Genomic DNA, 28,000 nt, shown 5'->3' with positions numbered 1-28,000 from the left:
AGTTTGCTAGCCAAAAACCTGCTTGCTATTGCGATATGCAGAATCTATGATCTTTTGAGGATCCTCCGTCCTCACCTTGGAGATCACCAAGGCCACTAAACCTATTAAACAAGGTTCGTTTCTTGATTTGATGAGGGGGGAATCTTCAAAAATGTGACTATACTTAAATTTATCAAACTTGTCACTCTTGACGGTTGGTATGGGCAAAAAGTCAAACAGGGTCAAATTTGTATTGTTTGAATTTTTCTTGTTTTTAGCAGAGTTTTTCATCAACCCCTGAACTTCGGGACTTTGCATCACAGTTTCGTAATTCTCATAATCACAAGGATAAAATGAATTGGGGGAGGTGGAGAGATATTTCCAAGAGGGGTGTGTTTTCTTTATCTCACACCATGGGGAATCTGTCTCTATCATCAATCTGTCCAATGGAATCAAAGGTAGTACCTCAAGGGTCGAGGTATCTCGCAAACCTGCCCCATTGATGCTAATAAATACTTTGTAGCCATGTGGATTCGACTTCTCCAGCTGGAGTAGTTGCTCTAGCTGCATTTTATCACCGGTGAATGAATGAACCAACAAGTTTTTGTTCTTCAAGAGATTGTTATCGAGAAAAGGCTTTAACGTCCTGATGAAATCATCACAGGCTGACCTCATGTGCAAAAACAATGGTAAGTCAAACTTAGCCGCCAGCCGTAGTTGTTTTTCGAAGTAGACTAGTTGTTTTTCCATCGGCGTGTAGTGCAGACGATCATAATCTAGGCCAATCTCGCCAAATGCCCGGACAACATCGGCTTCAATGCCCTCGCTGACCAGATTCTCCAGATCTTGTAAATGCTGCTCTACCGAGCCTGCGCTCTCAAATTCCAACACTGTACACGGATGGACCCCGACGGTCGAATACAAGTTTGGAAGTTTCAAAGTCTTGTCATTTGTCACTTGCTGTTTTAGCGAATTGATGATTTCGATGGTACGCTTGGATTCGTCGAGAGATGAGCCTGTCAGCAAGATATCCACTACATGATGTCGAGCGGCCTTCTTCAAGACATCCAGCGTGTCATTTCTGTGATGTTGCCGACCGTGATAGCTCCCGCTGAACATCGAATCTGTTATATTGACCCCCACATCGTAGTATTTCGGCACGTAGGATTCGAACTTCGACGAGATACTGGCGTTAGACATTTTTCTGGTCAAAGATCGCCTGAGCATTTATAGAGCAATGCTGTTTTTCGGATCAAGTTTCCTCAATAAATGGACCTCACATATCTATGCAGCTGATGCAGTTGTATGGGGGAAGTACCTCTGACACATGAACGAGTAAGTCAATTTTCCAACATATTACGTAATCACAAAGTCACGTGTTTTTTCTCCTGTATGTGCCGATGGCACTAGCGAGTTTTCTCAACTACGTGAGCCGCAGCTCGAAAAGCGGAGGGACAAAAATATACGTGAAGGAGACAGGATCGCCGTTCGTGATGCTTATTTAGGAAGACTGCAGCAATAACAAGAAATAAAGTTGGTCTTTGTTCTGCTTTCCTTTTTTTTCCTTCCTCCTTATAGGCGTCCGAGGTGCCCGCTAGTAGTTCTCCTCTCTCCATAGTACGGATGCACTAAAATCATGCTTTCTGCGACCCAGGCGTATACTGCGCCTGAAGGGAGGCGCAAACGTCTCACTTCCTGACCCGTTTCGTGGGGCTTACATAACGCGCATGTTTTTCACTTGCCATGGTAAAAAGCTGGCCGCTGTCCATCCACAAGCACGCAATGGCCACATCCGCATTTGCCTCATCCTCTACAGGCTGGTGTCGTTATCTGCGCTTATCTTACAAATGAGTCTCGGTGTCCCGCACATGGGCCCGGCGCTTGCCTCGTAAACCTCACGCTGCCATCGCTTCGGCCGTTGCGACCGCCCTGCCTCGACGCCCCCACCCATGCAGCGGCCCGAGGCACGGCTGGAGGTTGTCAAAGTGCAACGCAGTCAGGCTTCGGCCGGCTTCGCATCCTGGGCCTCGCTGTCGGCATTTCCGAAGCAGGACCCAAGGGCGGCGGAGCTGAGCGCATTAAGGAAAAAGACGTTGCTGTACAACAGCGCGGCGGGTGCGCAGAGCTGATGCGATGCTATGTGATGTGCTGTGGTTGGCCAGCGGCTGCGCTGGTTGCCGCTGCTAACCTTCAGGGTGAGCAGGGTAATCAGATCCGCCGGGGGAGCCGACGGCCAGCCTGCCGGCCAACCGGCAGACCGGCCAACCGGCAGACCGGCCGGGGCACTGCAGTCACAGACACAGTTGCAAGCGCAGTCATAGCGACCGCGAAAGGGAAAAGGAGCAGAGACACAGCAGCTTTTGCGATCGCGATAGCGTATAGAGCCGGGGAAAGGGGGGTGTCGGTTGCGTAGGGCTTCCCCTGTAATCGGTTACGGGCCCAGTTGATAGAAACTCGGTGCCATGCTTATGTTGGTCTTGGTGTTGTTGTGCTATTACAAAAGAGCGTGAGGGCGTGAGCAGGAATTGGAATAGAGATGTATTGCAGCGTAGAGTATAAAGTGTATAGAACAAAGGAGCACTGCTTTTGTCGAAAAAGCGTCGGTTGCTCCCTCGGCAGAACCCGTAGCCAAAGTCGAAATTGATAGAGAAACCGAATCAGGTGAACCAAAGCTTTATGGAAAAGGAAGAACCTAAAAAGTTGGGCCAAACGGAGGCGCAACAAATTAAGATAACGAAGAAAAAGGGATATAGAAGTAATAGTAAAGCAGACGGAGTAGACCAGGCAAAATTTGGAGAATTCTTGTCAAGAAGCCTTATCGGTTGAGGAGAGAGTAAACTTTTGAGAGAGAGGGAAGTCTTTCATTGTTTGCAAAGTTGCACACCGTTGGTGAGGAGGAGGGAGTAACCGGGTTTAGTTTGAAGGGATAGAGGTTATTTTGGTGGACGGAAGAACCGATAGAGTCCGGAAAGGTCGACTTGGAGGCGAGGGAAGGGTATATTGGGTATTGGTGTGGAAAACTCTGGTGATGGTGGGGAATGTATTGATGGCTATGCTTGTGGTCAGCTGCTATGTGAGAATTGTTGGCGAAAGAGGAGGCTGAAAAATTGCTTGAAAAACTTGATGCTCTGGTTGGAGTTGGGATGTTGGACAGCTCAGAATCCGACTCCACGCTTGAAGTGGAGCTGAAGTTGGCACTGCACTCTGAGATGTTGTCTGTAAGTAGTGATGATATACTCAGCTTCTTTCTTTCAAGGAAATTTATTCTGTCTTGGATTTCGATTGCAGACTTGCTTGGGAGAAGAATCGACAACTCGATAACCGATAGCTTTTTGGTGATCCTTGACCGCACTAGGTTGTCTTCCTCTGTAGTCCAAAGGACAATGGTGCTTCCGGAACTGGTCCTTTGCAGCGGTATTCTGGCGGCAAGGTTTGTTTTTGGCTCGTCTACAGGTGTGTACTCTGCGTCACTCCGGTCTGTGAATCTCTTGGCTTTGGTCATCTTTTTCAACTGTCCGGATTTAAGGCGGCGCCATCTGAACTGACATGCGTTGGAGGTTCTGTTGTCGAAGTATCTCGCGATCTGCTTCCAGCCGAGATGTTCTCTCTCTTTTAGCTGGATCAACAGTCTGTCGTCATCGTCATCCCACGACTGTGGAGATGGTTTCTGCTTGGCGTCTGGGGAGTTCATCGGGATTATAGGGCCTTGCTACTGTTTTTGGTTTTGATGCGGAAACGATATTGGGCCTGTCCAGCGAAGGCTTTCTTAACGGAGCTGTGGAGGTATGCAAAAGCGTGAACTAGACCTAGAGAAGGGACGGGACGGAAAAAGAAGCGAAGGAGGGAGACGCAGAAGCAGAGGAGCGAAGAGAAGGAAGAACGGGCTGCAGCAGGAGCAGACCACGGAAGAAGAGCCAGGGAGGATAGAAGCAGAGATAACGAGGAGTGAGGATGTATTTATAAGTCCTGGGTAAAGATAAGTCGGGAGACGGCTGGGCCGCCGATGGGTGCATCGACGGGAACGCATACGCACACCCGTGGAAAATGCTACGCAAGAAAAGGATACCGAAGGAATGCACCGATTATGCAAGACAATTAGGGAAAGAAGGGTGTAATTTCACAGACAATGCACGCATGCAAAAACCGTGCCAGCTAGGATCCAATTTATCGGGGCCAAGCACTATAATGGCCGCAGCACTTTGCTCTGCTAGAGAGTAGACCCACGCCTGCATGCATGCCTGAACCCATGCATGGGGGGGGGGCATCGACTTGACAGTTTCCCCGTAACGACCTCACGCACACAGGGATGCAGGGAAACTAAACCCCTCGTTCCCGCTGCCATGTGCGTGGCAACGACCCCCGTTGTGTTGCACGCTCCCTGATTCTTCGCAAACTGCGTCCCCTCTCCCGCCACCTGCGGGTGACGTATTTGCACGCTTCTGCCACACTTTGCGGCAGCATCTTCCTACTCGCCCTCCGCCCCCCATTCCCGCCCGCATTTCCAATGTCCCCCACCCACGCCGGCCCACGCCCACAGCCACACGCACTAGATCCACAGCGACATCCACACCCACACCCAGATCCTGCCGAGATCCGACATCCGACAGCCGGCGCTCCCTGCCCGGGGCCGCCGATCAGCGGAACCACCCCCCCATCGCCATCCAGTCCATTCTTGCCGCAACACTGGCCGGCACGTTCCGACGGCCGCCTCTGCTGCTTGCACGTATCTTCCGACGGTGCGCCTGCTGCCCCTCTTAGCCACCCCGGAGCTGTCCACCACCGTCCCGACGGCCCTGCTATGCTCGCGCTGCCCTTATCCGCCGGAAATGGCGGTGGTGCCTAGCTCTGTCGCCTTTGCAGTGGAGAGTGAGGCCCGCATCGCAACGTTTTCGCACCGGGTGGGTGGCGGCGGAGGGCGCCGGGGCGGCAAGCAGCGGGATCCCCGATGAGCTGAGCTGAGCACGGCTGCGGCCTTAAGAGACAGGAGGGCGAGCGGTGTTGTCGCCGTGCTTTCTCGTCTGGCGGCGGTTTTTCCTGTTTGGTCGTTTGTGGAGTCGCCTTGGCTGTGCGAGGGGGTCGATGGTTGCGGGGGATGAGCGTGTTCTCAGTGTTTGGGCGTGGCCTGCCTTCTCGAGCCAGGTTCTGTGGAAGCTACAAGACCAGGCTCGACGGCAATTAGGCAGACACATCGCTCGATAGTGTGGATCGAAAATCCGCACACTCTAGATCTCTCACGTAGACTGATACACCCATATTCATGCGTGCGGAGGATGCGTCCTTGCTGTATTAGGAAATACCACAAAGGGAGTGGAAGCGATAGGGCTGATTTCCCGCTTCGCACCCTCTAGCTGCACTTCCTGCCTCCCTAGCTTTTCTGCCGCACCGGCAGAAGCTTCCTTATCTTCCTCCAGCCAAGAACATCTCAAGAGCGACATCGACGCTCTAACTGCTCTTTGCACACTCTACTTGCTTTTTAGGTCTGCCTGCTGGCACATCTATTCTTTGCCACTTCGCTCCAGACCTCATGCCTGCTCTCTTAGTTTCGCCTCGTGCAAACAAGCCTCGTGCAACACCCGCTGCTCGATTTAGGCTGCACTGCAGGCCAACCGCCTTCCTCATTCTTCAGTGTCTGGTTTTTCCGGAGCCCATTACCCGACGGCCGCTGTCGCCGCCTGCGCTTATATCCCGATCGGTAGATTCGAGCGCCTCAGATAAGCAGGCGGTGAACGCGAGCCTTCTTCCCCGAAGCGTGTTTCTCCCTCTACACCCTTTCTCCCTGCCTTTTCCCTGGGCTGCAGTTCTCATGTCCTCTTCCTTTCCCGTTCACACAGTTTTTCCTGGAAGTTTCACATGCTAACCTACCAGCCAGGATTTCTGCCTGTCGACAGTCGACGATCGGTAGTATATGCTGTCCGTTCCTCCCATTGGCCCCGACGGATATGCATATACATGCACAGTATTTCCTGTGTCTCCCTTTCAATATGCCGCTGTAATTGATGGCAGGAGCTTACGCAGCAGTGGCGTCGAAGAGTGTAACGGAAAGGTTGTTGGTGTCTGTAAGTCATCTGGTAACAACCCCAACAAGCGGCAGTTTTACGGATTGTAGCAAGAAATCCCACGAGAATGCGAGATCGGTTTGAAATAGGCCGTCGTCTACAGTAAACTGAGGCGCCAGACCAGTTCTGCCTTTGACCATCGTTCACTTTTGGTCAAAAGTTACAGATCGAGTTTTTCTTTTGCGTATGCATTTTGCCTTTGCTTACATGTCTTTTTTACAAAATTTATAAACCGAGTTTTTCCTCAACTCTGTCCCTGAACATATCTGGTATCAAAACGACACCAGATTTACCTAGAGATAGATAACTCATCTCGTCGATGTCCATTCTCAACAACTTCGATGCCATGCCCGCCACTATACCCTTTAAATCCAGTGGTAACTTTTTCAAATCTATAAATATTGGATAGTAATAATCCTGTAATGATCCCATTATATTGTTTTTGGAAAACTTCAGCTTGTTCAGCTCAGTGTTGTCATACGGTAACAACAAGCCAATCTCCTCAGTTGGTGTTCTCGTGATCGCAAAATATTCGGGAAACGATTTGCCGCCGCTTTTGAGGTTCTCCGTGTTCAGTCGGGAAACAGATTCTGCCGTTTGTTTAAGTACTTCAGCATAGTCACCGCTTCTTGCTCCTGTCAATAAAAGCTGTATGTCTGTGCCGAGTTTAGGTTTGATGTTGTTATTCTCAAATAGCTCAAATGTTTTTAACTCCAAATCATTACTATATGAATTGGCTCTAGTTTCATCGAGTCCATTCTGAGTTTCTTCAAGAATTTTTAGAGCCTTCACCTTATCCTTTATGGGCACCAACACAAGATCAGAGAAATAGTTCGAAATGAAAAATAGAGATATATTGTTCAACGATAAGGGCTGTGTTAGTTCGAGTATCTTCTTACCGATGTTAGATCCATCGCTGAAAACTTGCATGATGAAAAATTCATCACTTATCAGCGTGGATTCAGGGTCCATCTTCATTGCTTTACTTAGGTATCTTTTCATCAATTTCGTGCTACACATTATCGTAACTTCTTCTCTAGTAAATGCTAAGTGAAAGAAAAGACCATCGTCTTCAATCTCCGAGTTAATGTCTCCATTGTCTAAACTTTCACTCTCTTCTTCGTTGATCATATGTGCAGAATTTGATAGTTGATATCCTTGCTCATATACGTTTTTCACAGAATTGGAGGTATAACTCTCGTCATAGGACCTGTCAGAAGTCGACGATATCGATGAAACATCATTATCTGAGTATTGCGAGTTAGCTCTGTTTTCGTAGGCATCAACCAATCGATACAATATTTCCAATGTTCCAGATTTAAATATCCAAAAGTTCTCCCTGGGTATTGTGAGAATTGATATTTTACTCTTGAAGAGTTGTGTTTCAGTTGAGTCGATCATAATGATAAACTTTTTGTGCTTATTGTTTCTTCTCTAATCGATGTAGATCGGAAAGAAACTAATAACTTCTAAAATCTTTCAGAGAATGATGATTGGCAATTCGGGCAAAAAAGCAAACTCTTTATCTTTTATCAGGCTTTATCTCAAGCAATGAATCATCCATACTAGATATGTATAGGAATCTCGTATGAGTCAGGACTAGTTTTGCATCTGTTAGCTGCATTTTTTCTCCTCTACTCTGGGCACAGCCCCAGATGACTCAGTCCTCAGAACGTAAGAGGTGAAAAAATGAAAAAATTGAAAGAAATGAGAAAACAGATGAGATGTGATTACGTAAACAAGTTTTAGGCTTGAAACCGTTGTCCGACATAACTGATAGTTCTCCGAGAGGTCTCAAGCTCTGAGGTCGTGTGATCTATCAGCAAATCATGTTTGTTTCAGACGTTGCAAAAATCCAGTAGATACTAGCTAGCATTATATAAGGGCTGTAGTTTGACTTTGTCACTTTTTAAAGCTGCTTTGTAAAAGAAGGAAGAAGGACAAACTCCATGTCATGCCCGGAAATGTAATTCTGAGATAGGCGGCCACGTACACTTCCTTCCCACATTAAAGCTCTGTCAGCATGAAATTCAATGTGCTTGAATTTCTACATTTTCACCGCCGGGATAAGGTTCCCAAGGTTCCCAAGTCCCCTAAGGTCTCCAAAATCCCAAAAGATAAATCGTCCTTTTTCAAGGGTAAGGAAATTAAACACAAAGACAAGGAGATCGAGCACATAAATCCGTTTTCTGAATCGGACTCTTCTGCAACTCAAGCTGAGAAGAACCCTTCCAAAAAAAACCAAAACTCAGATACGAATATCATGAGAAAGTCAAAATCCTTCAATGACCTCAAACAAAACGTTTTCACCTCACTTAGGAGAAGCACCTCGTATCAAAGGTTGTCAAAAAATTTAAACCTCAGTTACACAAATCTAAGGACTCCGCTAGCTACTCTAGAAGAAAACAAGTTGGATTTAGAAGATTCTCACTCACTCATAAGACAACAAGAACCGCGTAGTACTATTCTTACAGAGCCTTCCTTAGCTGTCACTAAAGAGGAGGAAATGAAGTTTGATTTTGCGACCGAAGGGAATACAACAAATGAAACATATACGAGCATGTTTAACAGCATATATGCAGACTACTATCTTGATTCCGATTCTGAAAGTATTCAATCATCTGCCATTTCTGATAAAAAGGTTGTTCCACCAAGCGAGTATTTACTTTCGTCATCTGGAACACCAAATTACAACATTGTACCTCAAATATTACCACCATTTCCTTCTTTTGTTGCAGACAATCCATTTGCCGACTTTGAGGAGTACAATCAACTACCACATGAGAAACTTTTGTTACGAGCTTCGCAAATTCATGGTTTATCTCCTACTTGCTCACTTTCTTCTGCTATCAAAAGTTACAGGAGGAGTTTGTATTGCGAAAGTGATGATAATGACATATCTAACAATGATGATGATCTTATCTTCTATAGCAACGAGAAAAAAAGCATAGTACCTTTTCCTCAAACTAGAATACCACAGTCACCATTACCAGCGTTGCCACAGCCTTCTCCATTATTCTCAACTCCCTGTAGATCAACCAAAGGTTATGATTTGGTGCTTCCTAATATAAAGCGTGAAGAAGTCACAGATTTGGAAGATAAGAGCCTGTTTGATGCTTTGAGTAAGGCTGAATGGTGGGACTGTTCCAAAATAACATTGGTATCTTATAATGATTAGATCGTCTTGTGTAATTTTTTTATAATACATACATTTATACAATTTCAAATTTCTACATCGCTAGGTTCCAATCCTGCGTTATAATCCCCTTCATCATCATCATCGTCATCATCATCATATCCCCCCTCATCATTTTCATCATAATCTCCATCTTCTGAAACGTCATCTTTATCATCACCATTGTCTATATCAGCACCTACTCCATCTGATAATTCTTCATAAACGATCTCATTAGTTTCAGTTATACCACTTTGTTTTTTAGTCATACCATATACTTTTTCTTTGATAATGGGATCTATAAATTTCATTCCTGGGTAAGTGATCCTGGCTTTGGAAAAAGTAAATTCATTTTTTTCTTGTGATGTAAGTTCATTGTTTTCAGAATTTTGTTGTATTATTTTTTCAAGAAACTGGTCTTCAATATCACGATCATCTTCCAAATCATCTTTTAAAAAGTTAACAATCACCGAAACATTTTTCATCAGTTGTCCTTCATATGAAGCGGTATCAGATGACGCATTGTTATGATCTGCAATGACCATAGTAGAGTTAGTATTTATACCCCCTGATGGCCCCAATATAATGGGTTTCCAGATCAAATAGTCGCCGTTTAGTTTTACGGAACTTTTCCGTTTCCATGTTGTGTAAAGAGTTTTAACCAAGCTTGGACTAAAAATCAATGCAAACTTATTCTGGGAGTTTCTTTCGTAGGTGATTAGAGAATTTAATTGCTCTAATGCAACAATCACATCGTCATGTAACATTCCAGTGAGATTGGATAGATCATCGATTGAAACCGAAAAAACTTTCAAATGAGGATCTTTAATGTCAGTATCAGTTTTTTTGAAAATCAACTGCTCCTCGTTATTGAAAAGTAGTTTGTAGACTTCTCTGATGACAGAAAGCTTCCAGTAACTTCTATAGCTGAGTAAACCCAAATCACTTAGCGGCTTTTCTGGAGTTCCTAACTTGAATTCTCTTTTTGACAAGAGGTAGCTAAAGTCTATTAAAAAGTTCCCAAATCCACGTCGCTGATAAATAGGTAAGGTCATAATACATGAAAGATTGTAGCCGGTGGAATTTAATTTTTCTTTTGAAAAGTAGCCGACAAACTTAAAGCTCGAATTATTTGAATAATCATATAGCACATAAAACATGAAAGGCTCAACATCGTAATAGAGAGTTTTCGAGTTGAGAAACAATTTTGCAAGTAAACATAGGTTTTGACAAAATATGACATTTTTCCTACCATCAATTTCGAAAACCGATATTTTTTCATCTTCATCTCTATATATTTCTCTACCTGCCGGTTGGAAATTGAATGAGCATTTCAGTAAATGTCGATTGAGAGTGAAAGAAGAATCATAATATGATAAGCAATGCGGACAGATGAACATTATTGGATTTGAGGTGTACTGTGAAGGATATGGGGATTTATACCACGTGTCGATTTCATAATCATCGAAATGTATCACTTTTAGTTTGTTTTTCGAATTCGGAGTTTCCTGTGGGGTAGATTGTAGATTGGTCGTAATCAAGTTCCTATGATTTTTCGTGTTTTTCAATAAAGATGATTTGTAAACCAATGTATTAAAGAGTTTTTTGAAATTTGGGTCAGGATATGTGTCAAAGGTATTTGCTTCTGAGAAATCAAATAATCCTCTATATGGTAGTTCAAGTAGAACAGATTCGACCTGAGGGTAGACATGACGTTTTTTGTGGGAAGAATGAGAGGAGTGACTTGGCTTGGGTGACTTCTTTTTCTTTTTCGATTCGGGAGGCTGGGCTTCGTCGATTGAAGTGTCTGATGCCAGATAAACACTACTGTTTGCCGCTCTCACCGTGTCAGAGTCGGGGTCTCTTTCTCTCGAATGGTGGTGGTTGCGGGTGTGAGTGTTGCCATTGGTGCTAGCGGAACCTTGGTTTTTGCTTCGTGACCTTGACGTTCGTTGAAGCATCACACTTGCTTAGCTCAAGAATAAACCCTGATTTTCCGAGGAATGGATGTGAGGTGAGTGATAAACACGGTTCATGCGTTTTTTTGATGTCTGAAGTCGGCCAAAGGAACGGTGACATCAGAAAAAATACAAAAAATGCGAAAATAAGAAAATGAAAGACCGAAAAAAGAAGAACTCTTCAACTGCAGACGGTGTTCCACGAAGGTGGTGTAGGTCCTTCCGGGTTTTCAGGCTCCTGACACAAGCGACACGTCAGAGAGGGATGCAGCTGAAGAAGGAAATGAAAATGGGTTTCAAGTACTCGATAAGGCGATCACGGCCTGCTGAGATCTACAGATACTCACTTTTTGGCAACTCTTTGCGCTTCGACTACACGGGGTTCAAGCCTTACCGGCTAAATGAGGCGTTGAGGCCGGGGCCAAACTATTCGGTGGGCGAACCCATATCACTCAAAACGGGCGTGAAGAACTACCACCGGAAGATTTTCGGGAAGGAGGAGTCCCGGGTGAGGAACCTGCTATTGACGATTGTTGCGTACGAGTCGGCGAGCGGGATCAGGCCGGATGCCGCAGTGCCGGGCGGCGAGGTCGAAATATACTGCCACAACGGGCTCCACAGCGACTTGGTGCTGGGCACCTCCGACGTCTACCACGTGATCCTCCACAAGAACAAGCTGATTTTCGCCAACACGGACGACCGCTCCGGCAACGACCCGCTCTTTGCGTACATCGGGATCAAGTTCGAGACGATTCTGTGCAACGAGCCGAGCCCCGTCGACGGGTCGCACAACAAGTTGCTTCTGCAGGGCCGGTACGGGCGCTGGGGGTTCAAGTCCGTCGTCGAGATCGACTCGTACCGGGCGTCGGCGGCCAAGACCCTCGCGCAGATGGGCCCCGCCGAGCGCTACCGCAACTACTGCGAGATCAAGCTCTGCTTCTCCCCCTCGAGACGGCTCGGGGAGCTGTTGCTCAAGACCAAAAGCAAGCGCCGCTTTCTTCTGGTGCTGAAGGGCGCCGTGAGGAACTTTGCGCCCCGCGCGGAGAAGTGGCTTTTTCAGTCGTACTTCGGCCGCCAGGACAAGCTGGTGATCGGCGTCCGCAACTCCAAGTTCGAGCTCATCTGCAACGAGGAGATCGACGTCGTGCACGACTTCCTTCCTTTTGTGAAGGACGTGTACCCGGACATCCACGACAGGTTTCTGCACTCCATCGACGTCTTGGACGAGGCCTACGCCCACATCCTGCACCAGGTGAGGGCTTTGCAGCAGAGCGACACCGACGTTTTCGAGCTGCGCTGCGACACACGCGCCGTCCGCGTGCTTGCCGACGCCCCCGACCACCACATCTTCCGCAAAATCCTCGTGCCCGAGTACCTTGCGTGGGTGGACCGCGGCGAGGACACGCTTGCCCACAGCGACTGGGTCGCCCCGGAGGCGTATGCGGCGCACAAGGACCCGCCCGGCCACGACCTCCATGAGCAGCTGGCGTCCAAGCTCCACATCGTATAGCCACGCAACCGTAGCCCGCTAACCAATGGGTGTTCTTCACCCTCTGCACCCTCCCACACGACGCTGGACACATCGGTGTTCTGTACACGGCTATCCTGGACTCGGGCGGGCCAGCGCATCCGCCGGCCCCGCGGAGTTTACCCCCCAATCCGGGGGTCGCCGCCGACGCCTCGCGCTGCTTACGTCATTGCCCACAGGCCTCCTCCTGGCCCCCGCCCCCCCACGGGGAAAGAGGGGCAGCGGGGACCCGGCTGGCGAATGGGCAAGCGTGCAGTTGCAACCGGCCGGCGGGCGTCGGCTAGGCCGGGCGTTTGTGCGGGCGGCCCGGCCGCTGCCCGTGCTCCGTCCGGACAACGACACGGTGCAGCGGCGCCGCTGGCCCCGTTATGGTCAAATTGCCTGTGCCGGCTGCGCTGGGTTATATCCGTGCTGGAGGCGGCCGGCGGCCGGCGGCCGGAGAGGCCATCGTGCCGGCGTGTTAGCATTATTCCACATGGTAATTTTTTTTTGCCAGGATTACCAGCTAACGGGCTCAACGCCTACGTATTACAAATACCGTTGGTGGTGGGCGTTCCCGTTGTGCAGCCTCCGTTCTCTGTACACAGACAAACCGATTGGTGGCCTCCGCTTCACAAGCTACGCTCTGGAACGCTACGGCACCCCCCCACTACTGTGCGCTATTATACAACGCTCTCTCCCTGAAGATCCGGTCTGGTCGTCTCCTCACACACTTGGATAGACTACACCGCTGGCGTTGCATCGAGCCTAGTCCCGCGTGTCTGCCTCCGCCGATAAAAGCCGCCGTCACAGGCCCCGTTCCCCGACTGCACAGCGTCGTCGCCAGAGGCCCCTCCCCGCAGCAGCAACAGCCCGCTACCGCTAGACAGCAATGGCGCCTGCACGCAAGGACACCGACGAAGAGCAAAACCTGGACACCCTGCTGTCGACAGAAAGCTCGGGGGACTTCACCGACGCCCTCAACTCGAACTTCCTCGACCCCGGCGTCTCCAACGGCGACGTGGACTGGTTGTTCCGGGGCAGAGAAGTCAAGAAGCTCACCAAACGCTCCAACACCATCAACAACGAGGTCCAGTCGCAGTTGCTGCACGCCCAGCAGAAGGCCCTCGTCCAGTCGAAACATGGCCGGGACTCTCCAACAAGCTCCAGCTCCACCAGTCTCCAGAACCTCGCCAACTCGCCCGCCACCGTCGACCAGCAGTCCGCCTCGACCAGCAGCCCCGGCGCCGCTGGCGCCGTTGCAGGCCCAGCAGGCAGTGCCGGCTTCAGCAGCAGCCACTATTCGGCAGCACAACCAAATTCCGCCCCTGTCGCAATCCCTATACCCAGCACGAGGAAGTCCGTGAACAGCTCCAACGTCAACTTGAACTCGGCAGTCTCCGCAAACTCCCTTTCCGACTTGCCCATCAAGTCCTCCCTCAAGTCTGCCTCCCCGGCAAACATCGGCAATGGCTTGAAAATAGATACCTCCATGATACACTCTTCTTCCCCCCACTCCTCTACCTCCCCCTCGAATAACGATACATCCGTGCCGCTGGCCTTTTCAGCCAGCTCGTCCTCCCACAGATCGATTTCTTCGCCAATGGATCCTGCCCCACCGGCTTCTGCATTGGTCTCAAGTCCTGCATCGGCCTTAAACTCCAATCCAAACTCAACCTCAACCCCGACCACTCCAACAAACAGATCGAGATCGTCTTCGCTACTATTCGGAAGATCTAAATCTCCCTCCAATGCCAGTGAACACAAACCGGCAAAGAAGTCTTTACTATCTTCCTTGTCCTCAAAGTTGAAACCAGGTTCCCATTCTACTTCCACAGCACCCGCAACTAGCACTTCTCCTTCGCCAGCTGCAGCACCAAAGGCTTCTGCACCTTCTTCTCCTTCGGTATCGAGACATCCAACACCGGTAGCCCCCCATCCGGTGAAGATTTCTCCACCTATTCACAACAACAGCTCTGATAACTCTTTGACTAAGCTAGCACATGTACACAATTTTGAAAACACCCATCCAACCACTTCTCTGAGTGCGTCTGACAAACTTTTGGATTCAGTTTCGTTTAGCCGGGTTTCTTTTGCATTAGATGGCTTAGTCGAAGATCCACAGCAACAGATCCCTTCTCGTCGTCCGAAAAGAGGTAACGTCCTAATCCCCGAAGATATGCTGGCACCTCCTCCGAAACTTTCAATAGGTATCACGAACAGTTTCAATGAACAGACAAAAGCTGAAAGACCAAAAGTCGACCCAAAGTTATATGAGCAAGCGCTTGCTAGACAAAACTTTTTTACTGCCGAATCTAAAAAACATTCAGAAGAGGCCCACATTGCTGCTCTGAGAATGGCAAAAGAGGTTTCCTCATTCAAGAAAAGAAGGGGTTCTTTCCTTAAATCTGATGATGATGATGACGATGAAGAAGAGGATATCACCGATTCCCGATTCGTTGGTGGAGATGACAAGCTGGATATAGACACGCCGTTACATGAACACATCGATTATTTCGGACATGAGGAAAATAATTCGAGCTCGAGCTCAACGAACGAAGAAACTGATCGTGATATCTCTCTTGAAACTTTGTATACCCGCTGCTGCCATCTAAGGGAGATCTTACCTATACCTGCGACATTGAAGCAATTGAAAGGTAGATCGAAACCTCTACATGTTTTGAAAATGCTGAACCCTAAACCAACCTTGATTGACATTTTGTCATTTTCAGATTTCTTAGCCATTGCTCCAGTTATTTCTGTTATCCTCGATAACGTTACCATTGATACTGAAATGTTAAGAATCATACTTATCAGCTTAAAAAACTCCAAAATGTTGGACAAATTGTCTTTGAGAAATGTCCCTATAGATGCAGAAGGATGGAAGTATTTATGCAAATTCTTGAGACTTAATACTAGCATTCAAAAACTCGACATCTCGCAACAGCGTGTCAAAAAGAGCTCAGACCATTCCAAAACGGTACGTTCCGATTTGGACTGGGATCTGTTCACAGATACCTTGATCTTGCGTGGTGGGATGGAAGAGTTGGTGATACACGGATGCTGCTTGAGTACTGATCAACTGAACAATTTGGTAAGTAAAGCTTTAGTTTTGAAAACCAAGAGACTTGGATTTGCATCCGCTCAACTCGATGTCGAAAAGATGTCGATTTTGGCCAAATGGATCTCCACTCCGAACACAACATGTAATGGAATCGATTTTGCTTTCAACGATTTGTCACAAGGTCAATTGATGCCAATAAATAACATGCTGAAACAGAGAAGCTCAGACATCAAACTTCAGTTCTTTTCTCTAAACTCGACGAACGTCCGATTGAAAGAATGCTCCGAATTAATTCAAAACTTATCAGCCTTACCCTCTCTTAGATTCTTGGATTTGAGTAATAATGCACATCTCTTCCCGGATATTATCCCCGTCTTGAGAGATTATTTACCTAAGTATCCGGATTTGAGAAGATTACATTTTGATTTTGACAATTTGACAGAATTTGCTATCGTTCAATTGTGTGTGATTTTCCAGCAGTGTCCTAGACTAGTGCATGTTTCATTTTTGGGTAACAACAAGATTACATCAAAATCTGCTTCGGCATTGTATTCTGCGGTTAAACATTCTCATATATACAACATTGATATGGATTATGATGGGTTAGATGAAGAATTAGTGTCAAGAATTGCCTTCTATTTGATGAGAAACATGGAAAATCTTCTGAACTTCAGTGTGAATCCTAAATGTTCCGACATAAAGACATCTAGTACGAAGTCCGTGGTGGATTCAGAATCTATTATTACCTCGGGTGTGATAGCTAAAGATGAAGATCTTATCTTCGATGGTTCCTTATTGACAAAGGCAGCTGAACATTTGTTAGAGAATGGTTCTCATATATCAGGCGAAGAGCGCATGGTCATTTACCGTGCCTTGGTTGAAAAAACCGTCAAACTACGTACAGAAATCCACGACTCAATGAATAAATTATTCGAGGCTCGTGAAAAAGGAAGATTATCGATTGAAGGTAAGGAGAATTTGTTAAGATTCTGCTTATTAGATGATTCTTTGGAAAACATTTTAGATATTTTCTCTGATGAAGTTTCAGCAGAAAAGGGCAGCTCAGGTGGCCAGAGCAACTCTTCTGACAATAACGGCGATCACGTTTCTTCAAGACCTGGTATGATCAGAAGATTATCATCCCAACTTACTAGACATCATTCATCTGAGGATGTTATACAAACTGGTCCGATTGTAAGTGGAGAATTCTACCAGCATAATGATGAAATAATACCCACAGTTGCAACCGAAGCACCACATATTGTCGTCGCTGATGCAGATAGTGTTCCTGTCGATAGCACAACTGGTAAACGTGTTTTGATGAGAAAGTTCTCTCAAACCAGTGTTCATTCTAAGAAGTTGGAGGAAGAAGAAGGTGAATTACATAGATGGGGTTTCTTCGTCCAGCAACAAAATGATATCATGCCTGATGACTCACAGAATGTAGCAAAGCTGAAAGAAGAAGAGAAAGAAAGAGAAAGACTAAGAATAGAGGCTGAAAAGGCCGAAAAGGAAAGGCTCAAGAGTGAGGCAGAAAAAAAGAAGTTGAAGATTAACACTATACCTTCAGGCTCAGAGTTGAGGGAAACAATTATGAAAGCCAAGGGTATTGAAAGTATCACTGATCTTATTAAAAAAGTCAATAAAGATTTTACAACAGTGGAGACCATCTATAAACACGCAGATGCTAAGAGGGCGGCATCCAGGAATCAAGATACTAGCTCCTCTGGAGGTTCTCCTATTTCTCCAAGCGGTAAGTCTGGGATTGGAAGTGGTAACGTTCAGTCTACCAAGTCTTCCGACATCTCGAAGATTTCTGCAGCAGATACTGATATCAGTGCAGCTGAATCCAAAACAGTATTCGGTGAGGACCGAGTTTCCAATAGGGCATCTAGTCCAGATATAGATGCCTCTGCAATTGACAATACGTTGTCTCCAACAGTCAGTATTAGTTCCATAAACGAGGGTGACATAAAGGACCAGGCTGATGAAGTTTACGAAAGAATTTTGAATAACGTTATTCGTGTTCGCTCGAACAAATAAAAAGTTAATCATCACTTTCGACACATTTTTACAATTGCTTTTTTATTATTATTCTTTCAAAACCTTGTGATGCATGACGACGTTCCATTCAGCTATGAAATGCAAGCTAAAAAGAAAAAGCAAATACACATATTTTTATAAACATACACTAGGGCTTATAATGCTATTATCCACATACTACTTACACATAACGTAATCTTGTATATTCTTTTTTAACCATTTGCAGTTCTTTATATAAAAAACGTTTATAGAACAACTGTTTTAAACTGATTTTTGGGTCGTCGGATAGATGTATACGATTAGATCGATAGCCGCGCACAGCAGAGAGAGACCCATTGATCTGTCGTAAAAATGAAGAAGACTGGAATTCGACACATTTCACCATTGTCTTCGACCTAAGAAAAAAACGTTTAGAAAGCCTCGGCGACCAGTTGTGTCCAACCTACCATCAATGCCAATAGAAAACAATGCGTATGTAGCGATTGCTATTATCCCAATTGCGCTCGTATTGGTTGATGATTTTAAGTTTCACAGCATATCAATTCCCAAATCATTATCATTTACGGTTATTTTCATTGTTGCATCGCTCGTATGTCAAAATATATATACAAACCAAATGACTCAGTTGCAACGAAAAACAATGAATCATATAAAGAAGAGACGAACAGAACCTACCAAAAACAAGAAGAAGAGAAAATCTTTAATACATCTTGTCGATAACAGAAAGTCATTCGATCTGACGAAATGGAAGAGCAAAAATCATCCCTTTGCTAATCGATACAGCAGTTACTCTGAAAAAAATTCACCCCTGTCAAAACCTTATAAGAGGGTTAATTCTTGGCATGGAGAGCTCCTAAATTCGGACAACCCTTTATTTCCACGTGAAAGGATTGCATTAATGATACCCTCACCCCCTTCCTCAAGCCAAGGTGAAACTTTCGAAAACAACCTATATTCAGGCGATTTTCGCTCTTCCGTACTCTCTACAAGTAGTACAATCTTTGAAAATGATAATTCTAGAATCACAATCGACTCAGATAGCAATATAGTAGACATGTCCATTGACCTCAACATAAACTGCGATGGTCAAGATAGTAGTTTCTTTCAGCCTGCCTCTCAAAGTAAGACAAGATATATAGCCACTTATCTTTATGACAGGTTCAGAAAAAGTAAGGCAGAAAATTCCAGCTACAATAAAAATTGTGCCTTGGATCCATCACACTTGAAACCTTTCAATCTCACAAATCGAGATATTCATGACCGTAGTAAGTATTAGCATTTCCAATTTTATATAAAGGCATTTGGCAAAAACTAATTAATAATCAACTTATTATTCAAACATCACCAACAGTTGATGTCTTCTATTCTTAGTTCTCTTTTCACGCATAAAAACAATGAGCGTTGCATTTCAGTAAATTGTTTTTCAAGTTTATTGTTTCCAAAATTGGAAAGTTGTGATAATGTTAAATTTATATCTCTATCTGTGATTGGCAACATATCAAGTCTCTCATTCTCTCCTTTTATATGTGGAGATAATTTTCCACCTTTAATTTGCATTGTTGGACAGCAGGGCCCTCGAACTTGATCCATTGGCTTGTTCTTGTACTCCATGGCTATCATAAAACCATATATATCCGCGTCGAAGTAGCCAAATACAGGCGTATTGTAAAATGTTTGACAGATCAAAGAAACAAACTGTTTGGTTTGTCGATCAGGGAATCCCCTTCCTGTAACCAAAATCGACTCGGCGAATTGCTTCGAAGTTGACTCTTTTTCTTTGTTAACCAAAGCTGATAAGATAGCATCCTTTTCCAAAATGATTATTGACCTGGGAGTTTCACCGATCTTGTTATTAAAAAGTACCTTGATATCGTTTTTTTGTGCGGATGTTTTGACGTAAGGAATTAGTGAACAACCAGATTCTCGTGATGCCTTGAATGAATCAAAGGCTAAATTTGCATAAACCAAACCTTTTTGAGATGCGTGAACATTCAAATGTTCAATAGATACCCCAATACTGTTTGCGAGGTTATCGATGCATTGATCTACAACTGATTGTTTTTTGAAAAGAGATACATCCATGTAATATATTTGTCTTTTAGAAACCGATTCATTCAAACTGATCTGATTGTGAATCAGTCTCAATACTCTGAAATAAACTGCAAACTTGTGGTTTACTTCTGGCTTCAATGAAGGGAATGAAAATTTTGACGTTGTTGAAGTAAACTTTTTTGTAACTGAATGTATTTGAAGCGTAATTCTATCACCATTTTTCAAACCATTTTCAATGAGAGATAATACAGTAGAAAGATATTGTTTGATTTTGCCACTGTCCGGCTTCAATCTATAGGATCATAGTTGTTAGTATGGGTGGCTCATGAAGTTTCAGATTTTCTAAATTTATTTTTTGCACCTACGAACAGTTATTATCGCCGTTCAACACAATGACTCTCTCCGACATTAGTTAAAGAGTATAATAAGGTGTATTGGAGAAATAAACAAAACTATACCGGATTAAAAAAGCAAAAAAAAAGGTGACAAATGATTGGATTTCCAGATTTTGAGGCTTGAATGTGAAAAACGAGCCTCAAAATCAAAAAATTTAAGCAGAAGCCTTGAATTCCAAAATCTTTGCTTCGACTCTGGCCTTTCTCTCGTCTCTGGTGAGCTTCTTTTGTTGGAACTTCTTGGAAGCAGCAGCGTATTCAGCCTTCTTGTCAGCAGATTTCTTTGGAGATGGGTCCTCTCTGATTTGTTCGTGAGCGTTCAAGTAGATGTCTTCAACGGCATCAGCGTCAATGTCATCAGCAATGTAAGACTTGAACAAAAGAGAGTATCTTTCTTCATCGTCATCCATCAATTCTTCCATGTATTCAGCGACGTGACCACCGAAGATGTACTTTCTCAAAAGTTCAGCATCTAATTCTTCGCCCTCGATATCCCAACCTGGGAATCTGGATGGGGAGTGTGGAACGTACAAACCACCGTCGGAAGCACCCTTCAAAGCACCGAAAACCTTGGCACCAGTGGTGGTTCTTTGTAAACCAACATCAAGGAAAACCTTGAATGGTCTTGGACCGTCTTCGACAGCTTCGGTTAATTCGAATTCACCTTCAACTTCCTCGACACCGGTGTAGGTTTCGTCCAGACCCAACTTCTTCAAAGCTCTTCTGGCAACCAACAAACCGGTAGCGTAAGCTGCAGCCCAGTTGGTCAAACCGTGGGTGATACCGTAATTCTTTAATTCATGGGAGTATGCAGCAGTCAAAACAATGTCACCAGTTAAGGTGGAAGAGACGATTTGACAGATGATGTCCTTGTTGGTGAATCTGACGACCAATCTGTACTTTGGAGAAGCGTACTTGTTCTTGGCTTGAGTGATTAATCTCTTTCTGGCATAGTAGTCAGTCTTACCTTCAGCTCTTCTTCTGAAAGGAGTTTGGTATCTGGAGAGGTATGCAGAACTTCTGGTGAATTTGAAACCCATGTTGTCTATTTATTTGCCGAGTAGTCGATAACAGTTAGAAACTTCTTCTGTTCAGACACACGTCAAACACTACCCAAGAGAACTATTAGAGGAGAAAAAAAAGTTGGTGAAAAATATCCACCACATACCGTCACCACCTCCACCCTCTCTGGGAGAGCGCACTCGTGAGGTAGCGAGGAAAGCCTGAAAAAAATGGATGTGGAAAAAAACTGCGTCCAGTTTACCGGCGTAAGGGTTACCCGGCGTACTTTGCGGTAACGCCCATTTCCAAATACGGCAAGTCATCGTCGCACCCCGGACACCACCTTCCAGCGAAGATGCAGTGGACAGTCATGGAAGGACCGTAGTACAAGTCCGTGAGAAGCTTGGGGGTGATAAGGAAGTATTGGGAGGCCTTAACCTGCTCGCTGGTGGCCTTCTTGACAATCAACTCATGGGCCTTTCTCTCGTTCCTGGCGTCCATACCCTGATTGATCTCGTCTACGACCCGGAACGGGGTGTTTGTCAACCCCTGCAATGAATTGAGAAAGACTGCTGTAGTCGTGGACTTCTCTCCTCCGGAATGCTGGGCCCCGTTGAAATTGCTCAACTCTTCGTTATCTCGGAAACTGACCTGGATGATGAGCTTCCATTTCGAGTAGTCGCTGTCACTCTTGTCCAACTTTACATCGCCGGCGCTGGCGATTTGGTTCATGTTGTCGCCAAAATCGCTGGATATAATCGAGACAATCTTGTTCAACTGACTCTCCCAGCTCTTTGTCATTTCACCGAGCTCCTCCTTGTGCCTAGTGATTGACTGCTCCATTTCAGGAATACTGGAGTCTAAACTTTTGATTCTCTCCTCATTTTCCTCAAGCTGTTTCAACGAGACTTCACCACCGCTTCTGTTGTTCAACTGCATCTCAGATTTGATCTTATCGATTCTTGTATTGAGCCCATCCTCATTCAAAATTTCCTTCTCGGCCATCTCCTCGATAATCTGCTTCATGTCTTCTTTGTCCTCAATAGAATACTCACTCACCTTGTTCTTGTAGCGCTCTAGGGACTCTTGGTAATGCTTCTTGGCCTTTCGATACAACGCCTTCAAACTCTCCAGCTTTTGTAGCCTCTCTTCCTTCTCCTCCTTGATTGACATGTGTAGCTCTTTGATGGACTCCACTTTGTTGGATTCTTCTATACGCTTGATTTTCATCACGATCAAATTAGTATCGTTAGCCATCTTCTTGATCAGAAGCTCCCGTTTATCAACCCTTTGAAGACTCATCTTTTCATTTAAATTGCTGCCTATTTTGTCGTATATTTTTTCCCTATTAGCCCCACTGTTGCTGTGCTTCAACGACTTAATAGCCTTCTTTTTCACAACCATTCTCTCCTCAGCCATTTGCAGTCTCTGCTTGAGTTTTGTTTCTTCTCTGCGGATATGTCCAGCCCTTCTTACATTTTCCTCGTACTTGGTGAATTCGAGTCGTTTATCTTTATAACTTTCTTGTCTGTCAGAAATATCTCTTTTTAACTCTTTGACGGTACCCTCTACGTTAGCATACTCTTGATTAAGTTCCCGAAGTTTATCACTAATTATTTGCTTCTGTTCTTCTGACAAACCATTCTGAAAAATAAATGACCTCAACTTGAACGATTTGATGTTGGTCGTAACCTGTCTTCTACCATAACTTGATCTATTCATTGTGTAGATCTCATCATGACTAACGTATTTAACCAATCCTAAACCTTGCTCTATTTCCCTGCTAATTGCATCTTTCTGGGAAGCACTTAAACCTTTGATTGAAACTGGAATTCTATGTAAATAAACGTTCTCGCATAGCATCTGGATAACTTCTTCGGGGCCAGTCAAAAAATCAGATATGTAGCCATCAAAACCTAACCTTTTAATGGTTTCACTAGGTATTTGATCACGTTTCAAATCAAACTTCTCACCTAAAGTTCTCATAGAGACCATGAGCTTCCTCTCATCATATAAGAATTTCGACAATCCATTGTAATCATTTTTTGTAGGCACAACAATAGCATTCAAATGTGGAAATGGAATTAAAGCTTCAACAATTGGGGCTATTGCAGCATTCTTCACATTCAAAGTAACAAGTGCAGGCTCCGAAAAATTGTAAGGAAATTCTGTTTTACTTTGTTTAAGTTTTCGAAGTGCTTGGACAGCTTGAATGGAGACCTTGTATCTGTTGTAGTCAATCGTATTCAATCTATCTTTTGAGTTCAGTCTTTGTTGTTGCAAGATGATCTCACCTTTGATAGAGTCAAGCTTTCTTTCACTTGCATTTGCTTTACTCTTGATGCCGGTTATGATATCATCAAACTCCAAAAACTCATTCTTCAAAGCTAGCCTCTTATCCTTCCACTGCTGTACATCATTCTCATCCACCAAATCTAATTTCTTTAAGTCATCTCCGATTTTATGAAAATCATCTCTCAGCTTGAAGTACTCTTCCTTCGCTCTCAAGAGTTTACTGTCATATTCTTTCATAGTTGACAGATACTCTTTAGTTTTACTATCGATTTTCTCGATTTTGCCTTCAACAGACTTCATATCTTTAGAGATCTTGAAATTCGATGAATCTAAATCCTTTATACTTTCATTAACTGCATTCAGAGCTTCATCACTGCTTTTCAAAGTATCTTCTATTGGTTTGACTTTTTCTTGGAATTGGGTGAAGGTATCTCTTTCAACTTCAAATGATTGTTTTAAGGTAACCATTTCGTTCTTTTTATCCTGTAACTTGACATACGGACGTATCATCTCAGTTTTTTCTAGATCCTTTTTAAGCTTCAAATAGTGGCGGTGCTTCTCAACCTTCTCCTTCAATGCATCGTTTTTGACTTTAAGTTCCAGCAAACTTTCTCTTGATTCGTTGAATGTTTTTTCTTCCTGATTGATTGTTGATTGAAGTTTGATTATCGAGTTGTGCTCCCCAAGTAACTCACCATTCTTATAGGATCGTTCAATTTCTTTCAAAAGATCTTCAGATTTCAATTCTGCAAATTTTGAAACTCGGTCTTGTGGTAAAAACTGACATAAATTATCTAATTGAATGTTGAAAGATTTTAATAATTTCTTGATGTCATTTTCACTCGCAGGCTGATGATTGATTTCCCATAGTGTTTTTCGCTTTCTCAGTAATTTTGTAGCAATTATCACAGAGTTTTGTCCCAAGTCATTCTCAAAAGCTTTTATTTCCAATTCAATGCGTGCTTCGTTCTTATTGTCTTTTATAAAACCATCGGTGATCATTGACTCTTTTCCTAAATTTGACAACTTCCCACCAAGACCAATACAGACAGCACAAACAAATGTAGATTTACCACTGCCATTGGGCCCTATAATCAAGTTCATCCGAGGACCGAAATGAAATTCGGTCAAAGTATAAGACATAAAATTGGATAGCTTGCATCTTATGATGGATCCAGGCTGAAACGCGTTGTAGTCTGGTGTATAATGCGACTTTAGTCTTTTGGGTATAGGCAAACCTTCAGCCAGTGAACATATCTGTGTCATAATGCTCCTCTCACTATCGTCTCCTGTATGCTCTTTACGATCTATTGATAACTGTAGATAATAGGATGACTCTCATGTTGATATTGATCATGATGTCCGAAATTGGCGAACGCGTTTCAAGGAGGTTCGTTTTTGAATTTTAAGCGACTCAGACTTGACTTCCTGAATTTCGCCCTTTCATGTAAAGAACTATATAGGATGGGTAAGTAAGCATATCAAACCAGGCTTAAGATTAAGATAGTAGTGGAGAGGAATCTAAGACAATGGACAAGCAGCAGTCACCCAGTCCTGGAGTGTCCTCCCCAAGTGCACCTAATAAGACTGCATCTATTTTGATGATCCAACCATTGGAAAATGTGAACAAGGAACTTCTTTATCACCAAAGGATGAACAGACCCTTTAAAGTCATCCAGAACCTTCCAGTGTCGAAATCTGCATCAGAATTACCTGACTATACAACTATGAAACATCCATTAAGCGTTAAGGATAGTGCAGTACTTTACAATTCATTGATTGTCTCTAGGTTCAACTGGATTCATCATATCTTCAAAACGTACTGGACCAGAAGAGAACAAGTTATACGTGGAGTTGACATGAACAAAAAGGACAAAATGGTAAGATTCTGCAACCCTGTTCTCTCATGTAGTGTACACACTTTCAAAGTTAAACTTTTTTTTTTGAAGGAAGACGAGAGAGAGAAAGCGTTTCGAGTTGAAATCGAAAAGCGAAAAGAAGAAAGGTTGAAAAGAAGAAGAGAAAAACTTGAGGAAATGCAGAGGAGAAGAGAGGAAAAAGAACGTGAGGAGAAGGAAAAAGAGCTGGAAAGAGAAAAGTCAAAAGAAACGTATTTGACAAAGATGCAAGAAGATAAGGAATCGCTAAAGAAGGAGGAGGAGTATCAATCACTCCAGTCTAAGCAACAGGCACCACAACCATCGCAATCGCAGTCACAGTTACTACCACATGAGGTTGATCAACATAAGTTACTATCAACGCACCAGCAACAACGACCTCAGGAATCAGAATTGATGTTGCAACCGCAAATAAAAAATCAACCTCCACAGCAATCGCAACCAACCGAAAAAAAAGAAATGGATTTAGGCGTAAACTCAGAGCAAATTCAAGTACAAAATCTAAAGAATATTGCACCATCTGGAGACACTCAGAATCGAGAAGAGACTTCAGAAGTTGCTTCCAATACAGAAAAGGTAAGCAAGCCGACAATAAAATTTAATCAAGACCAACCAGGCAAGAAAGAAAGCGAAAGTAAATCTGATGAGACAGAACGGATTCAAAGCTTGCCAAAGGCTACTCACAGTGATTCGACTAACTTTGCAAAAACTGATAGTGATAGAGGTTCTCCTTCCAGTAGCACAGCTTCCAACACTAAAAATAAATCGAAACCTGATACTAAAGACATCATGTCAAATCCGGAGAGTGCAATCATGATTCAGAATTTGAACGTTTTAGCAAAGCAAGACCCCCACCTCAATGTTTTAATGAAAAAGGTGGCAAGTGGCTCAGCTAGCACAGAACAAATTTTGGAGTTTCAGAAGTATATACAAAAAGCTAAAGAAATGGGTGATGTAACGGGTTATATGGCTAAACTGAAACAAAAGCAGAAAGAGGCTAAAGCTAACGCCAAGAGTTTGAAGAAAGCAGGTGACACCCGTTCCAAAGAAGAGATAGAAGCGGAGAAACAGAGAAAAAAGAAAGAGAAACTCGCCAAACTCCAATCAGCTCCCATTATCAAACCAGTAAAGCTTACTCCAGAAGAAGCAAAAAAAAGAGAAGAAGACCTCCTGAAACGGGCAATGGAAATGAAACAGGAGCAAGAAAGACTAAGATTGGAAAAACAGAGGTTAAGAGAAGAAAGAGAACGCGAGAAGATACGATTGAAACAAGAAAGAATCGAACAAAAAGCTAGAGAGAAAGAAGAAAAAGAAAGATTGAAACAACTTGCAAAAAAAGAAAGAGAACAAGAAAAAGAACAAAAGAGACAAGAAAAACTTGCTGAGAAGGAGAGAGCTCGGCGTGAACGTGAAGAAAGACAAAAAGAAAAACAGCTTCAAAGAGAGAAAGAGAAAGTCGAGCAAAAATCAAAAAGTAAAAGCGATTTTTCGGGGAAAAATAATGATGATGATGATGATGACGAAAATGATGAGTACGATGATAGAATGGCAAAGTTAAACAACGGAGATGATGATGAAGACGATGATCTTTGGAATGACAAATTATCACCATTGCAAGAACGCTATAACACAGGTGCAAGTTTGGTATTCGAGTTTATAGAAAATCCAGCTTCGAGGTTTACAATTCCCAGGGACACTATATATGAGCTTATAGACAATGACGAAGAAGAAAATGAAAATGAAGATTTAGATGGAAACATTAGTGGTACAGATGTTGATGCTACTGGTAAGATAAAGAATGAGAACGAGGCTTCTGCTTCTCATCCTAAATCGCCATACATCACTGTTTTAGCATCATTTCTCTTAGTCCACAATCAAAAAGAAATAGATGGGTGGGAACGTCGTCAAGCTGAAGTTAAGGCTGCAAAAGAAGAGAAGGAGAAGAAGAGATTGGAAGCTTTGAAAGCTGAAGAAGAAGAGGCCAGTAAGAACACAATAGCTGAAAATGCACGTAAAAGACGCAGAAAGAGATCCACTTGGAGTAGCTCTAACAAAAGAGCCACTCGTGCTTCAAAACAGGCTAAAGAAATAGAGCAGTTTCGCCGTGAAGAGGGAAATTTCCATGAAGAAGATGACGAGTTACGCAATGCCAGCGCAGCCGAAGATTTGAGGCCAATTCCTGTCTATTCTTGCGTTACCATGAAACTTTCCAAAATTCCGTTCAGATTTACTAGTTTTGTGTTAGAAAGTGGAAATAATGCCGAAGAAAGAAGAAAAAACATGGAAGAGACTATAAAAATAGGAACTCGTCTTCCCCTATCTCAGCTATGGTACCAGATAGATGGTATCAAGGATGAACTATTGGGTGAAACATTACGGTATAATCTGAACAGACTTGACTATTTAGCATGTGGTGGCAAAAAAAGTAAGGCTCTGTTTTTGAAGAAGTTTGGTAAAGGTGGCAGAGGCTAGGCCATAGTGCACGGGCAATTTTGGTCCTTCTATGTACTTATATACTAGCTGATACGCTGAATACAGAGTTGCAGACTCGTTATAGCTTTATGCACTAAATTATG

The 28,000-nt window shown here is 44.0% G+C and overlaps 9 protein-coding genes across 9 annotated transcripts; 5 read left to right on the top strand and 4 right to left on the bottom strand.

The window, feature by feature from the left end:
• Positions 1-6: 6 nt before the first annotated feature.
• Positions 7-7,593, bottom strand: PICMEDRAFT_51566 (hypothetical protein; the record flags this gene model as incomplete). The annotated part of the gene is made up of 4 exons (XM_019163156.1): positions 7,275-7,593; positions 6,318-7,196; positions 4,943-4,992; positions 7-1,165 (listed from the first exon to the last, which is right to left on the bottom strand). The coding sequence occupies exons 1-4, from the start codon at positions 7,434-7,436 to the stop codon at positions 7-9; spliced, it is 2,250 nt and encodes a 749-aa protein (XP_019019404.1). The 5' UTR covers positions 7,437-7,593.
• A 129-nt stretch (positions 7,594-7,722) lies between these two features.
• PICMEDRAFT_63108 (hypothetical protein) lies at positions 7,723-9,213 on the top strand (the record flags this gene model as incomplete). Its single annotated transcript, XM_019163471.1, has 1 exon — positions 7,723-9,213. Exon 1 carries the CDS (start codon positions 8,059-8,061, stop codon positions 9,211-9,213), a length of 1,155 nt encoding a protein of 384 aa, XP_019019403.1. The 5' UTR covers positions 7,723-8,058.
• Positions 9,214-9,512: 299 nt separating this feature from the next.
• Positions 9,513-10,889, bottom strand: PICMEDRAFT_24616 (hypothetical protein; the record flags this gene model as incomplete). Its single annotated transcript, XM_019162360.1, has 1 exon — positions 9,513-10,889. A coding segment is annotated over one exon (1,377 nt), but the record flags the coding sequence as incomplete, so codon positions are not given.
• A 503-nt stretch (positions 10,890-11,392) lies between these two features.
• Positions 11,393-13,112, top strand: PICMEDRAFT_16094 (hypothetical protein). Its single transcript, XM_019161087.1, has one exon. It carries the CDS (start codon positions 11,458-11,460, stop codon positions 12,676-12,678), a length of 1,221 nt encoding a protein of 406 aa, XP_019019401.1. The 5' UTR covers positions 11,393-11,457; the 3' UTR covers positions 12,679-13,112.
• A 38-nt stretch (positions 13,113-13,150) lies between these two features.
• PICMEDRAFT_16093 (hypothetical protein) lies at positions 13,151-18,063 on the top strand. Its single transcript, XM_019161086.1, has one exon. The coding sequence runs from the start codon at positions 13,568-13,570 to the stop codon at positions 17,780-17,782; it is 4,215 nt and encodes a 1,404-aa protein (XP_019019400.1). The 5' UTR covers positions 13,151-13,567; the 3' UTR covers positions 17,783-18,063.
• A 170-nt stretch (positions 18,064-18,233) lies between these two features.
• PICMEDRAFT_72254 (hypothetical protein) lies at positions 18,234-19,058 on the top strand (the record flags this gene model as incomplete). The annotated part of the gene is made up of 1 exon (XM_019164135.1): positions 18,234-19,058. One exon carries the CDS (start codon positions 18,234-18,236, stop codon positions 19,056-19,058), a length of 825 nt encoding a protein of 274 aa, XP_019019399.1.
• A 32-nt stretch (positions 19,059-19,090) lies between these two features.
• Positions 19,091-20,659, bottom strand: PICMEDRAFT_125750 (hypothetical protein). Its single transcript, XM_019159947.1, has 2 exons — positions 20,200-20,659; positions 19,091-20,126 (listed from the first exon to the last, which is right to left on the bottom strand). Exons 1-2 carry the CDS (start codon positions 20,241-20,243, stop codon positions 19,124-19,126), a joined length of 1,047 nt encoding a protein of 348 aa, XP_019019398.1. The 5' UTR covers positions 20,244-20,659; the 3' UTR covers positions 19,091-19,123.
• Positions 20,385-21,269, bottom strand: PICMEDRAFT_72252 (hypothetical protein; the record flags this gene model as incomplete). Its single annotated transcript, XM_019164134.1, has 1 exon — positions 20,385-21,269. The coding sequence occupies one exon, from the start codon at positions 21,267-21,269 to the stop codon at positions 20,385-20,387; it is 885 nt and encodes a 294-aa protein (XP_019019397.1).
• Positions 21,270-25,011: 3,742 nt separating this feature from the next.
• On the top strand, positions 25,012-27,991 carry PICMEDRAFT_16090 (hypothetical protein). Its single transcript, XM_019161085.1, has one exon. The coding sequence runs from the start codon at positions 25,056-25,058 to the stop codon at positions 27,894-27,896; it is 2,841 nt and encodes a 946-aa protein (XP_019019396.1). The 5' UTR covers positions 25,012-25,055; the 3' UTR covers positions 27,897-27,991.
• The last annotated feature ends 9 nt before the right edge of the window (positions 27,992-28,000 follow it).

Source organism: Pichia membranifaciens (assembly GCF_001661235.1).
Source record: "Pichia membranifaciens NRRL Y-2026 unplaced genomic scaffold PICMEscaffold_2, whole genome shotgun sequence".
Taxonomy (NCBI): Eukaryota; Fungi; Ascomycota; class Pichiomycetes; order Pichiales; family Pichiaceae; genus Pichia; species Pichia membranifaciens.
Note: the sequence above shows the minus strand (reverse complement) of the source record. Positions and strands in the feature narration are given on the sequence as shown.

Coding starts and splice junctions, on each gene's coding strand:
- PICMEDRAFT_16094 (XM_019161087.1), top strand. CDS start 11,458: ATGGGTTTCAAGTACTCGATAAGGCGATCACGGCCTGCTGAGATCTAC.
- PICMEDRAFT_16093 (XM_019161086.1), top strand. CDS start 13,568: ATGGCGCCTGCACGCAAGGACACCGACGAAGAGCAAAACCTGGACACC.
- PICMEDRAFT_125750 (XM_019159947.1), bottom strand. CDS start 20,243: ATGTCGGAGAGAGTCATTGTGTTGAACGGCGATAATAACTGTTC. Junction 20,127..20,199: donor AACGGCGATAATAACTGTTC/GTAGGTGCAAAA, acceptor ATGATCCTATAG/ATTGAAGCCGGACAGTGGCA.
- PICMEDRAFT_16090 (XM_019161085.1), top strand. CDS start 25,056: ATGGACAAGCAGCAGTCACCCAGTCCTGGAGTGTCCTCCCCAAGTGCA.